This window comes from Centroberyx affinis, unplaced genomic scaffold (assembly GCF_046629955.1).
Source record: "Centroberyx affinis isolate AG114_WGS23_722 - 3 ecotype Tasmania unplaced genomic scaffold, CSIRO-AGI_Caff_v1 ptg001883l_1, whole genome shotgun sequence".
Taxonomy (NCBI): domain Eukaryota; kingdom Metazoa; phylum Chordata; class Actinopteri; order Beryciformes; family Berycidae; genus Centroberyx; species Centroberyx affinis.
In genome coordinates this window covers 50425-66798 of record NW_027280255.1, presented here as the reverse complement: position 1 = coordinate 66798, position 16374 = coordinate 50425, and the positions used below count along the sequence as shown (strand labels likewise).

Here is a 16374-nt window from a genome sequence, read left to right as displayed (position 1 = left end):
ACACACACACACACACACAGAAATGTGAACACACACACACATGCAGACACACATACACACAAACACATTTCGACTGTATCTGGTCCTAGAAACACCACCCATGCTACAAAGTGACAGCTGTATTGGTGACAGATGGATCCATTCAGCCATAGTGGGGAATAATGATCGGATAGTTTTTTTTCACTGGCTGTGGAAAAAGATCTGTATCTGACACACGTCCACACAGGTGTTAGAGGGTGGGTGTGTGTGTGTGTGTGTGAGGAGTAGCTTGGTAGAAACCACTCTCATCCATGTACATGAAGCAGACAGTTTATTAGTTCGAAAAAGAGATTTGGCCAAGTTTATGCATCTCCGCCTTTTTCATAACTCACACAATCATTGTTGAATTTAGTGGCTGCTAAACTTACAGTTATGTGTTAGTTATGAAGAAAAACATGCATGCTCATTATCATTCATTGACCATCAATGCTGTGCAGTGTGCCGATTTGACAGAATTCAAAAGTCGGTATGGTTAACACTTCAAACATGCACAAAACACAAGAAACGACAAGCTTTCGACTGCAGAAGAAGAAATTATGAGCATTTCAATCATATTTTTAACCTAAATATCATTTTGAGACATTGAGACGAAACCTTAACAAACAGCAAGTAAAATGTCATCAAATTATTTTACTGACTTCTCTATCCATAATATATGAATGAGATAGGCAAGGAAAGTTTAGGTCCCATCCTGCATCTGTCCTGCACATGTATGTAATAAGTATGTAGTAAGTATGATCCAAACAACTCCTCTTGATGCAGGAGCAACAGTACAGCAGCCAAAAAGTGTGACATTTAGAAATACATATTTAACTTTTTCAATATGCATATGCAATCATCTCCAATCCCATTCACATTGACCTGTCACCAGCTGCTTTGAGGCACAGGAACACTACAGGCTACAGCTTTACATACATTCACATCATTCAAGTCGCTGATCTAGGAATGCATTTTGCCTTTCCCCAGTAGAAAGGCAAATCTGACCCTAGACCAGCACTTATGGATAATTCCACTGTGGTGTGTGAGCGGTGGCAGCAGGACGTTCAGAAGTCTGGACCTTCCTTCTTCAGGTTTTTGTAGTCTGTGGTGATCGCCACAAACTGGGGAGAAGAAAAGTAGAAAAGTAGAAAAGTAATTGTGGGTAAAGATAATAGTCTTTAAAAAGAAATGATAATGATTGTTAAGTCAATCAAGTAATGATAATAGGTTAATTAAATCATCTTTGCATCCAATTCCACATGTAAATACAGAATACAGATTTACATATCAGATATCAAATTGAAGTTAGAATTTGCAGTTAGCTTCTTGTATGAATCAATACTGATATCTTGCGATGTGAATATTTTTTGCAGCTTTCTGACTGAACGGTATATGTACGGCTATCGTTAAGAGTATTTACTGTACTGCTTTACTTTACCTTGTACTATTAGCATGTGTGTAGTGCATGTGTGTGTGTGTGTGTGTGTGTGTGTTACAGTACCTTGTACTGGTAGGTGGGGTCAAGGTTATTCCAGGGCTCCGGGTTGTTGGTCTTGTTCCAGCTAAACACACACACACACACACACACACACACACACACACACACACACACACACACAAATGGGATAAGTGGGCATAGCATTAGTCCCTTTGGAGATCTAAATGACACAACCCAAGCCCTAATTTCCAAACAGTCACTGTAGTGCCACTAGTCAAAAGTGATCTTTCCTGCTTTGTCAGATAATGTACAATTCACTAGCAAGGACCACACCATCAACAAGATGTGTTTAAATGATTTATTGAAGGAAGATTGATGAGCATGGTTTCTGGTAGCTGAATGCGTTGTGGGGAGGCTTCGTAGGGAATCCGCCGCGGCATCCGGGCCACGACGGACCCCCAAGGGGGAGGAAGGAGAGGGAGAACAGGAAGAAAGAATAGGGCGGGGGGGAGGGGCGCAGAATACGAGAGCGAAAGGGGAAGAGAGGGTTAGGGTGGTATTTAAGGGATGCCGGAAGAGGCGCGGTTGAGGTGTGGTCCTGCTCCTGAAACTCGCTAGGTAAGCTTCAATAAAAAAGACAAATGACAAATTTGCTCGAGGCCCAAGTCAGTCTCAAGTCTTGAGGCACAAGTCTCTAGTCAAGTCCCAAGTCTAAATGTAAAACAGCAAGTCAAGTCAGAACAAATCAAGAGTCCAGTATCAATTTAACAAAATATCAAGGACTTTTCAATGCAATATGGTTTTAAAAGGATAAAAACTTGGTAAGAGCATCAAAAGTTTGATTTCTATAATCACTTTCAACTTCAATAAATTCAATCATTCCATACAAATTCAGAAAACAGAATTTAAATTCAGTCGTCTGGTGGAACAAATCTCATCACTTTCAATCTAAGTCATTTATACAAACACAAGATCTTTTGTCAAGACTTTAGAAACCTTTTCAAGTCATCAAAGTCAAGTCGCAAGTCAGCAGAACCCAAGTCAAGTCTTAAGTCTTCTCTTCATGCATCAATTAAGTCAAGTCTCAAGCAAAGGCAAACAAAAGTTGAGTCGGATTCAAACTCAGCACACAGTACGTGCCTTCGGCCCGCTGTGCCTCCACCAGGACTCCCTCTCTAATAGTTTCAGCAAGCATGTAAACAGTTGTTGTTGCAATCAAATGATGAAGTACTTTTACCAGAAAATACAACATCCTGTGAGTTCTTGTTAAAAGCGACTGCCGTTATTAGTGGATCATTAGTGCAAGTCAACAGTTTGTGTAGCAGCAGGGGGAGGAAATCCAAGCCAGAGGCGGTTTGAGATGGAGATGAAGGGGAATGGCATCCCTGTTGTTAGTACAAATCATGAAAAATATCCCTCTTGTTAACTATAGTGAAAAAAAACAATTCATCTGGCCACCACACACCTTATTAATTTTTTGAGCAAATTTGCATTTCAGAGTGAAATCACTGCCTATTAGGATGAGAGGAAGGATGAGTTTAATTAGTCTAAAATCCAGCGTTTCCTTGTTGTCTTTGACCTTGCTAACAGTGGGCTATGAAAGAGCCGCAACGGTTTTATACAATCCAAATCCAAGTAATGATCCATCCTGCATCTATCCTGCAGGGTGGCATCCATCCTCCACTGGTAGCATTGTCAGTTGCGGTCTAATTGTCCCTCAAAAAACAATGTGAAAACAGATACACAGCAAAACCTGACAGAGTTGTGTAGTTATTTTATCTTGTATCCAGACTTATCAAGCTTATTTTAGGAGTTTTTTAGTGAAATCTTCTTACTGCGCTGGCAGATAAATTTACCGGTTTCAACAAATTTGACTTTTTTTCAGGATAATGTAACTTGTTTCAGGACATTTACTCGGTAAAGGTGAAATTGTCTTGGAAAAAGTTTCTTGTTTCAGGATTTTCTTCATTGTTTTATGATGATTTCTTGAAAGAAGTCATATTGGCATGTATCAAGTGAAATTATCAGCCAGTGCAGTGAGATAATTTGACTAAAAATATCATGAAATAAGCTTGATAGGTCTGGAAACAAGTTAAAATCACCGGATAACTTGTCATTTTGTGCAGTGTATAAAACACGTCTTAACTAACTAGCTGATTTGCCCATTCCTTGTGCCAAGTGAAGCACTTCATTCCAAAATACTATATATTCATGTTACCTGACGCTCACTGCTCAATATTTAGAAAATAATAGATTTTTCATTGTAGAGGATAGATTACATCCTCTACAATGTTGCTATTTTGTCAGTAAAGAGCTCTAGATGGCCATGGCCATTTCAAAACTATTCAACAGTGAGTTTTACTTGACTTTTACTTCCATGTCAGTCAGGTTATTCAATGGCAGCATCAGGTGATTGTGTATTATTGGATCAGGTGTCACATTGAGATAGCAGCCTGGGGGGGATAGAAGAGTGTGCAGCCTTACGTGACGTGCGGTCCTCTAGCCAGCCGGATCAGGTACAGACTCGCCCCGCCCATCCCCAAACAGATGAAGAAGAACTGGGGGATGAGCTGCAGGAGAGAGAGAGAGAGAGAGAGAGAGAGAGAGAGAGAGAGAGAGAGTCAGTTAATTAAGACACAAATCTATTGCTCTTTATGTCTTATTTGGTTGTTACCCAAATGTGCATATTATCTAATTCAATGATTTTTAATTTGGTATTTAACAATGTATTTGTATTGGTAACACTGTATTTCACATTGGTTCTTTTAACATTTAACATTTAAATGACAGTATTGCCTATATGGCTCTGAGGCAACACTTCTCCTTGTGAGTGTGACTGACATGGCTGATTGAAACCCAACTTGATGTGACCATACAAAGACATAAATATACTCATTAAATTTGATTTGAAGCTATAGGCATTGTATTTTCCAGCACACAAGTGAATATATATGCAGACATTGTTCATGGATAAGTAACAGCTGTCAGAAGCAACACATCTCCTCATGTGACACTTGCTTGACTGATTAAGGAGCAGCAGAAATAGACCGGCTCACAGCTATGACTGACAGCTACGGCTACAGCCACATCCTCCAGCATGGCTGGACATGAGACGCTCTATTGTTTAAAAACATAACGAGAATTGTTCCAGGTTTTCGAAGAGAGAGGGATAAACATGGAAACACCCTGAAACACACTGCAAAGATAAACTTATTTAGTGCTATGGTGAAGCAGGCAGGACCTGCTGCAGAACAATATCAAGGAAAACATTAAATGCATCCAACCTGTGGGAATAACTTTAATAAAAAGATGAGGGGAAAACGGCCCCACATGCCCACTTGTTAAAACTGAGCAAATCATGGTCTACTGGATGTAAAAAAGGAGCTTCGTCTGCCTCGGAGTGAAACTACATTCCTGCTGGGCCGATATTCTGATAGGTGAGGGTTCATTTTACAAACTGAGGGTGCGTTTGTCACCGGCTCCTCTCCTGCAGTCATACTCCTCTTGGCAGGAGCCTCAGTCAGTTTAAACCCTGTGAGTCCTGTGCCTGACATTATGATAGCTGACTGCCTCACTGAATATGCTAATGCCAAAGCACACTCTTGAATTAAACAACAGCAAGCACAGTATTTCTGACTGAGGAGAGAATTCAACCAACTTCTTCAACTCTGACACACAACACCTGCTTATTGGTAAACCTGCTTCCCCTCTGGAAACTATCAACAATGTGGTTAAATCGAAGGGGATAAAATGACAAAAACGTCATGAAGTCCTATGAAATTAAGTAATAATCGGTGACATTTTCATATAAAGGTCCATTTTGCGGCTCCCTGGTTGATATAACACAATATTGATTCAACCTATAGCCAATTCATGAAAGCTTTTCTTCTTCATTTGCGGTTCTAAACTCCCGGTGTTGGGTGGTGCTGGGAAAGATCCTCCGTCACACAGGAAGTGATGCGTTTCATGTTCCCAGCAGCAGAAACATCCGTTTGTTTGGAATAAGAAGAACTGGGTAGTTAGCATGAGCATCGATAGCCACCATGGCAGAACAGACAAAGAAGAGAGCGCCACCTACAGAAACTCAAACTGAATCAACAGAAAATCCAAGGAAAAAAGACATCACAGTCCCGCCCACACTGTTTGATTGACAGGTGCAGTGCAGAAACACCACAGCAAGGAGCATTTGTTTGTGACATTTGTTTGTCACTCAATAAAATAAAAAACGACTCAATTCTGACTTTATATCTCACAATTCTGACTTTATATCTCACAATTCTGACTTTATATCTCACAATTCTGACTTTATATCTCACAATTCTGACTTTATATCTCACAACTCTGATTTTATATCTAACAATTCTGACGTTATATCTCGGAATTCTGATTTTATATCTCACAATTCTGACGTTATATCTCGGAATTCTGATTTTATATCTCACAATTCTGATTTTATATCTCGGAATTCTGATTTTATATCTCACAATTCTGACTTTATATCTCACAATTCTGACTTTATATCTCCCAATTCTGATTTTATATCTCACAATTCTGACGTTATATCTCGGAATTCTGATTTTATATCTCACAATTCTGACTTTATATCTCACAATTCTGATTTTATATCTCACAATTCTGACGTTATATCTCGGAATTCTGATTTTATATCTCACAATTCTGACTTTATATCTCACAATTCTGACTTTATATCTCACAATTCTGACTTTATATCTCGGAATTCTGATTTTATATCTCGGAATTCTGATTTTATATCTCACAATTCTGACTTTATATCTCACAATTCTGACTTTATATCTCACAACTCTGATTTTATATCTAACAATTCTGACTTTATATCTCCCAATTCTGATTTTATATCTCACAATTCTGACGTTATATCTTGGAATTCTGATTTTATATCTCACAATTCTGACTTTATATCTTGGAATTCTGATTTTATATCTCACAATTCTGACTTTATATCTCACAATTCTGACTTTATATCTTGGAATTCTGATTTTATATCTCACAATTCTGACTTTATATCTCACAATTCTGACTTTATATCTCACAATTCTGACTTTATATCTCACAACTCTGATTTTATATCTAACAATTCTGACTTTATATCTCCCAATTCTGACTTTATATATCACAATTCTGACGTTATATCTCACAATTCTGACTTTATATCTTACAATTCTGATTTTATATCTCACAATTCTGACGTTATATCTCACAATTCTGACTTTATATTTCACAATTCTGATTTTATATCTCACAATTCTGACGTTATATCTCACAATTCTGACTTTATATTTCACAATTCTGATTTTATATCTCACAATTCTGACTTTATATCTCACAATTCTGACTTTATATCTCACAATTCTGACTTTATATCTTGGAATTCTGATTTTATATCTCACAATTCTGACTTTATATCTCACAATTCTGACTTTATATCTCGGAATTCTGACTTTATATCTCACAACTCTGATTTTATATCTAACAATTCTGACTTTATATCTCCCAATTCTGATTTTATATCTCACAATTCTGATGTTATATCTCACAATTCTGACTTTATATCTCACAATTCTGATTTTATATCTCACAATTCTGACTTTATATCTCACAATTCTGATTTTATATCTCACAATTCTGACTTTATATCTCACAATTCTGACTTTATATCTCGGAATTCTGATTTTATATCTCACAATTCTGACTTTATATCTCACAATTCTGACTTCAGAATTCTGAGATATAAAGTCAGAATTGTGAGAAATAAAATCAGAAGTGGAAGAAATGAAGTCAGAATTCCAAGATAGTCAGAATTGTGAGAAATAAAGTCAGAATTGTGAGAAATAAAGTCAGAATTGTGAGAAAAAAAAAGTCAGAATTGTGAGATAAAAAGTCACAATTTAGTTTGTTTTTTATTTTATTGAGTGGCGGGAATGGACTTCCATAGTTTACTGCATCAAGACAATGTTGGTAAATTTCAAGTAAGAAGTCAGTTACAGATAAATACACTAAACTGACTCCTTTGTTGATCTAAACTTTGTGACACTCATGTTTTGTCCAATTTGACAAACCCCAAACATCTTGCACTACAAACAGCAAGGAGTTATTTGAAACTACTATTTAATCGAGGTCCATTATGAAACATGTTTAATCTAATAATTAATGTTAATGTGATGTCAAATTAATGTGTCTGTGTATTACTTTTGACCAACCACACAAGCCCAACCCTGTGTTTCATCCTTGTCTATATCCACCCACATGCTAATTCAAGTAAAGCCAGTGAGTTTTATTACAAAACACCATAAATAAACTGGACTCAATACGCCAAGATGCTCCCAAGTTTATCTTTCGGCAGACATTATCCATATTTATTAATACCATGTCACAGTCTTTGATGACAAGCTCACAGGAAACACAGACAGCATAATAAAGAAAAGCCAACAAAGACTGTGCTGTATGAGGCAGTTAGTCTGACTGTTAACCATTCATCTCTTTTTTTGTCATGTAATGTTTATTTTTCATTATTGTTGTCTTTTAAACTGCTCCATGTTGGGTAAATAAAGTTGTATTCTGTTGTATTGTATTATAAGCCAACTACAACCCAACTGTTTGATTCTTCCTGGATTACTGTACTGTACTGTACTGTACTGTACTGTAGTGGACTGTAGTGGACTGTACTGTACTCTACTGTACTGTACAGATTACTGTAACAGGGCAGTCTGGGGATTAGCCACTGGCCTGGTTCTGCTGCGTCATCCTCCGTCATCCCAATGAACCTGCTGACACATAGACACGTTGTGTGCATGTGTGTGTGCATGTGTGTGTGTGTTTGTGTGTGTCTTTCGGTGTTTGTGTGTGTGTGTGTGTGTGTGTTGTGTGAGAGAGATAGAATAGGCCATTGATCTGTAATAGACGGGTGTAAATGTCAATTAGCAGAACAGTCTGTTCTGTCAGGTGAAATTACAGTTGAAGATTTAGAGCAGCATGACGGAACAATCATCTGTTCTCTCTCTGTCTGTCTCTCTGACTGTCTATCTGCATGTCTAACTCTCTGACTGTCTATCTGCATGTCTAACTCTCTGACTATCTGCATGTCTAACTCTCTGACTGTCTATCTGCATGTCTAACTCTCTGACTATCTGCATGTCTAACTCTCTGACTGTCTATCTGCATGTCTAACTCTCTGACTGACTATCTGCATGTCTGTCTGATTCTCTATCTGTCAGTCTGACTCTGTCTGTCTGACTGTCTGACTGATTCTCTATCTATCTGTCTGTCTATCTGCCTGACTCTCTAGCCGCCTGTCTGACTCTGTCACCCTGTCTCTCTCTGCCTGTCTGACTGATTCTCTATCTGTCTCTCTGCATGTCTATCTGTCTGGCTGGCTGATTACCTGCCTGTCTGACTGATTCTCTATCTATCTGTCTCTCTCTCTCTCTCTCTCTCTCTCTCTCTCTCTGCCTGTCTGCCTCTCTCTCAAACAGAAAGTCTCTCTCTCTCTGTCAGCACTAGATCAAGCAGGCAGGGAATCATAAGGATTCTCTCTCTCTCTCTCTCTCTCTCTCTCTCTCTCTCTCTCTCTGTCTCTCTCTCTGCCTGCCTGCCTGCCTGCCTGCCTGCCTCACTGCCTGTCTGTCTCTCTCTCTGTCTGTCTGACTGTCAGGATGATAGACCAGATCAAGGCGGCTGGTAGAGTCTCATAGGGATTCCCTCCTGCAGCTCTCTCTCTCACTCTCTCTCTCGCTCTCTTTCTCTCTCACTCTCTCTCTCTCACTCTCTCTCTCTCTCTCTCTCTCTCTCTCTCTCTCTCTCTCTCCTGGGAGGCTGATGACAAGGAGGGGAAACTCTGTCACTCAGCTCGACTCCCTGTCAGGCAAGCTTGTTGAAAACACAGAAATAATCCCTTAAACTCACATTTTTTTTAAATAAATTCCAATCCAGGCACTTGTTTCTTAAATGCTTAGATTTTGTCGTTTTAGATTCGGAGGGTGTAAAGGTCATGAGGGTTTTTTTTTTACAGTCTTAAGACTCTGACACGTTAGTTTGGCTTTATTTCAAATGAGTTACTGGAGCAAACTAACTAACTGAATTAGAGGGAAAAGAAGATTAGATGAGACTAAATTAGACTTCCTATCAGCTCGCCAACTGGGACCAATTCATTCATCAATACTCAGTCATCAAGTTTGTCTGTTATATTATGAATTAAGAGTCATATTTCAACATATGGTACTACATTCATTATGTTCCCAACCAAGGAAAAATAACTACAATAAACCTATAATATTTTAGAATACTACACAAAAATCACAGCAATGTCAGTCCCTATTGGAGTATTATAAGAAATAGAAATACCACCAAACTGAGAGAAATTACTTAAAAGTTCATCTTCTGTCCTGACAAAAGTATTGCTGTTACAGAGGTGAACTGTGCATCATTTAATAGTATTTCTGGGTTTAATTTATGCTGATATGAAATCTGACCATTAGATATGACCTTTAAAAGGTATATGCAGTTTAAAACAGTTTGAAAATTTAAAAAAGTGGTTACTGCTGTTTGTAAGGCAGTATAAGTTCCTATAGAAATACTATAGTGATATAGGATATATAGAAATACCATAAAGTGAGGTTACTATAAACTCACTACAGAATACTTACTTTTAGTCCCTATAGGATTTTTGTTTATATTACCATAAGAGATAGAAATACCATAAATTCACTATAGAATACCTCAGATACTTTTAGTCCCTAGTAATATTATAGTGATAGCATAAGGGATAAACTGAGGTTACTGTAAACTCACTATAGAATACCGCAAACTCACTTTAAATCCCTTTAGGAATAGGAATATTCTAGTATTTTTCCTTTAGGTTGCTATACAGCACACTGGAGCTGTCCAAATGCTGATTCTGCCACGGGCCGCCCTTCCAAATGTTACAACATTAAAGTTGCTGATGATCAGTGATTTAAAGCCATTATGTCATTATTTTCATCGCAAAATTCAAAAAAGTGAACCGGAGAACTCAATCAGTTCAATTAATTCTTGACGGTTACGGTACTCACACTCAAAGATCAGTCTAAATTGTTCTTTTGCCGTTTCTATTCAAACTTAAGCGACATATAAAACATTTTCCAATCAGAAAAACAGGTTGTTGCCACTTTGTCAAAGATGTGAAAGAAAGGAAAGTAGGAAGATAATCAGCAGAAATATTGATTACTTACGCCGGGATGCTTCTTAGCATGCTCTACTGCTGTCCGAAATATCATTGCTCCAATTTCTATAACTTTATAAACAATGCATGAATGGAAATTGCTTAATTTTAGCAACAAGTTTTTCAGGACTGTTTTATCAACAGTCAAAACGTTGAAGCAGGCAGAGGATTTAGACCTGTTGCTTTCTCTGTGGAGGGAGGAGGGAGGAGGGAGGAGAGGAAGGGAGGAGGAGGAGGAGGAGGAGGAGGAGGAGGAGGAGGGGAGGGGGGGGAGGGGGGGTCATTTACATCTGATCCTTGCTGCTCCTTCTGGTCCCTTGGGGTTATTATTACTGTACTGGACACTGTAATAGGCAAGGGTGGAAGTTTTTTTTTTTTTTTTAAGTCAATAATTTTACTTTTACTTAACTACATTTTTAATTAAGTATTGTACTTAGCTATATTTTAAATCACATCCATTACAAAGTACAGTTTTTGTAGCTCTCTGTAAGCATCAGAAACTGGACCAACATGAATTGGCCAATTGTGAAGCCATTTGCAGTGAAAGGTCACAGAAAAGTAATTTGTCTTTACTTTGTTTAAGCACTTTATTTTGGAATTTCCAAATTTTCCAATTAAAATAATCGTTTGAACTCTGTCCTCTTGAGTTGCATGGGAAATCTCACAGATAACAATGTTCTCTTTTCTCAAAAGTGACGCTCACTCTAACTTTTACTGAGTACATTTTAAATGAGCTACTTTTTACTTTTACAGTAGATTTTTACACCAGTACCTACTTTATTTCTACTTAAGTAGAATATCAGCAAAGTAACAATACTAATACTTGAGTAGGACATTCTAGTGCTCTTTCCACCACTGGTAGCAGGCTTGTTGGTCACAATTCATATAATAATTTTTTTCTTGCTTGTAAATTTCATGGGATTATCCCTGCCAGAATCATTTTCGCTTCATATCAGAGTGTTCAATCACAAGAAGTTGTGTAAACTCCTGCAGAAATTCACAGGCTCATTTCTCTCATTTCCTTCAGTCAGCCTGAAGAGTTTTCAGTCCTCAGGGAGATGACTGGAGGAAATGGAAAAGCATACAAACACTGTGTCCTTTTAAAGGCCATCATAGGGACGGACATTTGTTTGACACTGGGAGTTGGGGGACATCTGTGCATGTGGACTTCTTCAATGACAAGAACTGCAACAGTAAAATTAATAAAAATGTCACGTTCATAATCTTTTCATGGGAACATTTGGGAGCTGTTAGACTTTTCAGAGCCAAGCTCACAGCATGAGCAGTAGCTACATGTTTAAGATTAGTTGAAAAAAACAGTGGAGAAAATAATGAAATGGTGAAAAAAGTTGCAGAATGCTCAAGATGCACTTTGAAAAAAAACACGACCTTGTTGTTTCATGATGCATCCATGGAGCCTCTTCTCCAAAAACACTGACAGAAAGTGACCCTTTTTCCTCTAGCAAATAGCAAACCTCCTTGTTGGAGCTCCATGATACACATAATACAATTATAGACCACAGTCACCTTGTTTGTACCTTTAAAGACCCATCAAATGGTCAATCAACACAGTGAAGAGCAGAAAGCTGGTGCCATGAGCCATAAACTGACAGAGTTTGGCAATTGCTGCAAGAACAACCTGGTTAAACTCTGGTTATGAAAGGCTCTCTTCACCAAAAAATGACTCAGTATAACCTGGCAACTGACCACACACAAGCCAACACAGTCCTTTATGGGATGAAATCTGATGGAAAAAGGCTGAAAACCAAATGAAAACATGCATATAAAGCCTGCACAGGCAGAATAAGGATTGTCAATAAAACAGTATGTTAGCTGTGTGAGTTTCTCAATAAGCTGCTGCTTTATATGCATTTCCTTTGTGTTGTTTAGGTGTTTTATAGAGGAGGGTAACTCGTTTTTAACAGCTGGCATTGTCCTGAGTCCATAAGAACACATGGAGAGTGTAAAATTATTGTGTATACTTATTAAATAATTCTTATGTAGAGACATCTGAAACTTTGTCACTTTTGGGGTATTTACATAGACTTACATTCATTTCCTGGAGACTTACCCTAACCATAACCATAACCACTACTTGCCTAAACCTAAACCTAACCCTAACCTTAACCACTGACCCAAAAATCAGCTTTTTACCAATTGGGGACACGGCTTTTGTCCCCAATTGCACAAGCCGTCCCCAATCAACTGGTCTTACGTCTGGTTTGTGTCTCTGAAAGTCATACCACACACACACACACACACAGACACAGTGTATTGCTTATCAAATAAAGCCTACACAATCTATTTTATGGAGCCGCCTCTCCAATTCATTATGCCCGACTTTAATTAGAAGTTAAAACAACTACGACCCCATTCACTTTGAAACCCACAGAGGTTTCATTACCTCCTGACTCCATAGATCTCTGTCCTCAGACAATAAAGCAGCACATTAAGGCCCGTGATGGTTGTCTTGTGCAGAACACTATTTCACCGGATGTCGGACAAAAACCTTGTATCTTCACAAAGTCAACTTCTCAGGATTTTAGAAAAACAGCCCTCCGTCCAGATTGACACCTATGGATTTTCGACATTCCGGTCTAGGTTTGAAATGGGTTTCATGCACCCTAATGGTCTTGAAACTTACTCAAACTTGAACTTAACTTGTGAGCCTTCAATTCAAGGGAAAACATGATCATTTCCCAAACTCTGGAGCTACAAGGTTTTTCCGTAACAGCAGCGATTTATTATGCAGACTTCATCAGCCTCAGACGGGGCGTCTGCAGACAGTAATAAATCCCTGTGTGAGAAAGGGCCATAGTTCTCCCAACCTGTCAAAGCAGAGAGTGCATACATGAATGTGTGTGTGTGTGTGTGTGTGTGTGTGTGGCAGTCAGATTCTTTGCAAATGAGCTCCTGGAAGTGTCTTGTTAGTCCCAAATCAGCCCACACCACGTCTGTACAAACCTCAAAGATCTGGATAAATCTGACCGGGGCCTACTTAAGTGCAGAGACATTGTGTGTGTGTGTGTGTGTGTGTGTGCGTGTGTGTGCGCGTGTATTATGTGTGTGTGTGTGTGTGTGCTCCTTTCTCAAGAGTCCAGCACACTATTATTACAGACCTCAAAGATTTGAATAAGCCTGAACAGTGCCCATTAATGTGGAGAGATGTGTGTGTGTGTGTGTGTGTGTGTGTGTGTGTGTACAGTATGTGTGTGTGGGTGTGTGTGCGTGGGTGTGTGTGTGTGTGTGTGTCTTCCTTGCTCAATAGCCCAGCATTATTATTACAGACCTCCAAGGTTCGGATAAATCTGAACAGTGCCTATTAATGTGGAGAGAGATAGAGAAAGAGAGGGAGAGAGAGAGAGGCAGTGAGAGTGCATGTATTTGTGTGTGTGTGTGTGTGTGTGTGTGTGTGTGTGTGTGTGTGTGTGGGTGTGTGCCTGTGTGCGTATGTGTGTGTGTCTGTTCCTTGCATAAGAGTCCAGTATTATTTCATAATGGCCAGCTGATTGCTTTAATAATAAAGTGAATAGGTGAAAATTCTGGAGTGTTTTGCTCTAATTTGCTTTACAAAGAAAAATGAAAGGAGCCAAAAAGCGTTTAGTTTAGAAGAAAGGACTGAGCTGAGCTGCTTAGACCATAGTGTGTGTGTGTGTGTGTGTGTGTGTGTGTGTGTGTGTATGTGTGTGTGTGTATGGAGTCAAGTGCCTCATTCAAGAGCCTGTAGCTGGCTAGACTACTGATTGGACTGATAATAACAATAACAGGGACACATTCAGAGCCAAACCTTTAACTGGAATCTGTCTTCCATTAACCTGCCATACAGGCTATAGAACTGATAGAACAGAACTGATCTTTACCCTGCAGAAGTACGTCAGCCATGTTTGTGAAAAAGGTCTATTAATGGTAAATGATGATCCATAGAAGAAGTAAATTTTTTCACAATAACCAACACAGGTCCTATATCCACTCAGGGAATGCGAGGCCGTTTAGGTCGTTCAGCTTAGTGTTGTTGCGGTTCCTGTTGATCTGAGCCTCCAACTACTAAGAGCTAAGTCCCTCTGGTTGGACAGCAGCCAAAAATTCTCTGCTAAGGATGCGATGGCCTTGCAACACCAGATATAATAGTTGTCATCTTTTTGCTTTTATTGAAGGTTTATGAGATCCTTTATGTGCTTGGTATGTTTCATAATCCACGGGTCTATGAAATCCATTCAGAGCCCACTGCATCACTTCAGAAACACAGAAAAAAGGTTGTTTTGCTAAATTCTAGAAAAGAAAGACTGTTTGTGCAATGTAACAGCAGAGGGATTGTCAAGTGGGGAACTCAGGCTGTTTTTTAAAGAGTATTTTTATGGCATTTCTGCACCATTGGACAGTCACAGTGAAGAGAGACAAGAAGAAAGGCATGCGTCAAAGGTCCTGCGACTTGAACCTGGGACGTTGTGGGTACATGGTACACACCTTACCCAACCAAGCCAACGGGACACACCAACTGCAGGCTATTTTCAACGCCGTCACCGTCCCAGACCTCTCCATACAGGGAAAAAGAAGAAAAGGACAAGAAATCGTCATTACAACCAGAATTTGGTCAGAATTTGGGACATTTTTGTATGACAGATGTGTTTTACCCAGTAACAATAAAATAAGATTCTCCAGTCTTTTATAGTCCCAAGTCTGGCTCCTATAATGAAAATGTTCACTCCGTCTTTTCTTTCATCTATATGTTATGAAGCAACCCAACAGCAGACTGTGTTTCTCAGTTTAGCTCTGCCTGGTGTTCCTGCTGACCTGCAGCACTGTAGCTCACAGTTAAATCACCTAATTGGACACTGGCCAACACTAAAGCCACGTTTCCACTACAGGGCCAAATGGAGTCTAAAACAGTGCAGGCTTGGTTAACAATAGACAGGATTTGCTGTAACTATCCCTTGTGCTGTTTTATGTAATTTATGTAGAAACCTAGTTTGGATGGTAGAGGTAAGACAGCTGGTGTGTCAGTGGAGTTGCAGGTTTCCCACAGCTTGTCACTGATGAAATTCCAAAAACTTTTCCATGACTTCTCCACGACCCCTTTTCAAATTTCCATGACTGAATTTTAATGACACCTGCAGAAAACCCAACAGTAGGAGCCACTCCACTCTCAACACCGAACCACAGTTTACTCACGCATACTATAAATATCAATAATGTAATTTCATGACTCAAAAATCTAAATCGGTCTGCCTGATCTTATTGCCTTCAGAGATTATTCATCAGCTGTGTTACCAATAGTGCCACTGATCAGTTTAGAGGATGTAGCATTCACAGTAACAGAACAAGCTGATCATAGATTGTAGGGAAATTACAAATTAGAAACAGCCTAGAATCCCCTGTCTTTCCCATTTTCTCTCTTTTGCTAAATCTGAACAAATCACCCACCAGTCAGCACCGAGCTCTGGCTCTGATTAGCCCCGCTCTGCCCTGCTGCAGAAACCAGACTGCTGCTGCTGCTTGATGTGAAGCAGAACAAGCTGCCGAGGGTTTGAACCTTGAGCTGTGGCTCCGTTTAACACCACATAATACTATTAGACCGCAGAGGTCTGCTGGGTTAATAATGTGGACTGACAGGGAACAGCACAGCACTAAGTGGACAACACAGACACTTGCAACACAGTTTCAAGTGGGTCAGCACCCATAGGTG

At 39.2% G+C, this 16374-nt stretch overlaps 1 protein-coding gene across 1 annotated transcript; it reads right to left on the bottom strand.

Annotated features, from left to right (window-relative positions):
• Window positions 1-296: 296 nt before the first annotated feature.
• Window positions 297-10875, bottom strand: ndufa4l2a (NDUFA4 mitochondrial complex associated like 2a). The gene is made up of 4 exons (XM_071530138.1): window positions 10702-10875; window positions 3941-4026; window positions 1520-1580; window positions 297-1139 (listed from the first exon to the last, which is right to left on the bottom strand). Exons 1-4 carry the CDS (start codon window positions 10744-10746, stop codon window positions 1083-1085), a joined length of 249 nt encoding a protein of 82 aa, XP_071386239.1. The 5' UTR covers window positions 10747-10875; the 3' UTR covers window positions 297-1082.
• Window positions 10876-16374: the final 5499 nt, after the last annotated feature.

What these genes read in the sequence shown, in the direction of transcription:
- ndufa4l2a (XM_071530138.1), bottom strand. Translation starts at nt 10,746, where the DNA reads ATGATATTTCGGACAGCAGTAGAGCATGCTAAGAAGCATCCCGGC. An exon ending in ATGCTAAGAAGCATCCCGGC is followed by an intron (nt 4,027 to 10,701) that starts GTAAGTAATCAA and finishes TCTCTCCTGCAG; the next exon opens with CTCATCCCCCAGTTCTTCTT. An exon ending in GCTAGAGGACCGCACGTCAC is followed by an intron (nt 1,581 to 3,940) that starts GTAAGGCTGCAC and finishes GTGTGTGTTTAG; the next exon opens with CTGGAACAAGACCAACAACC.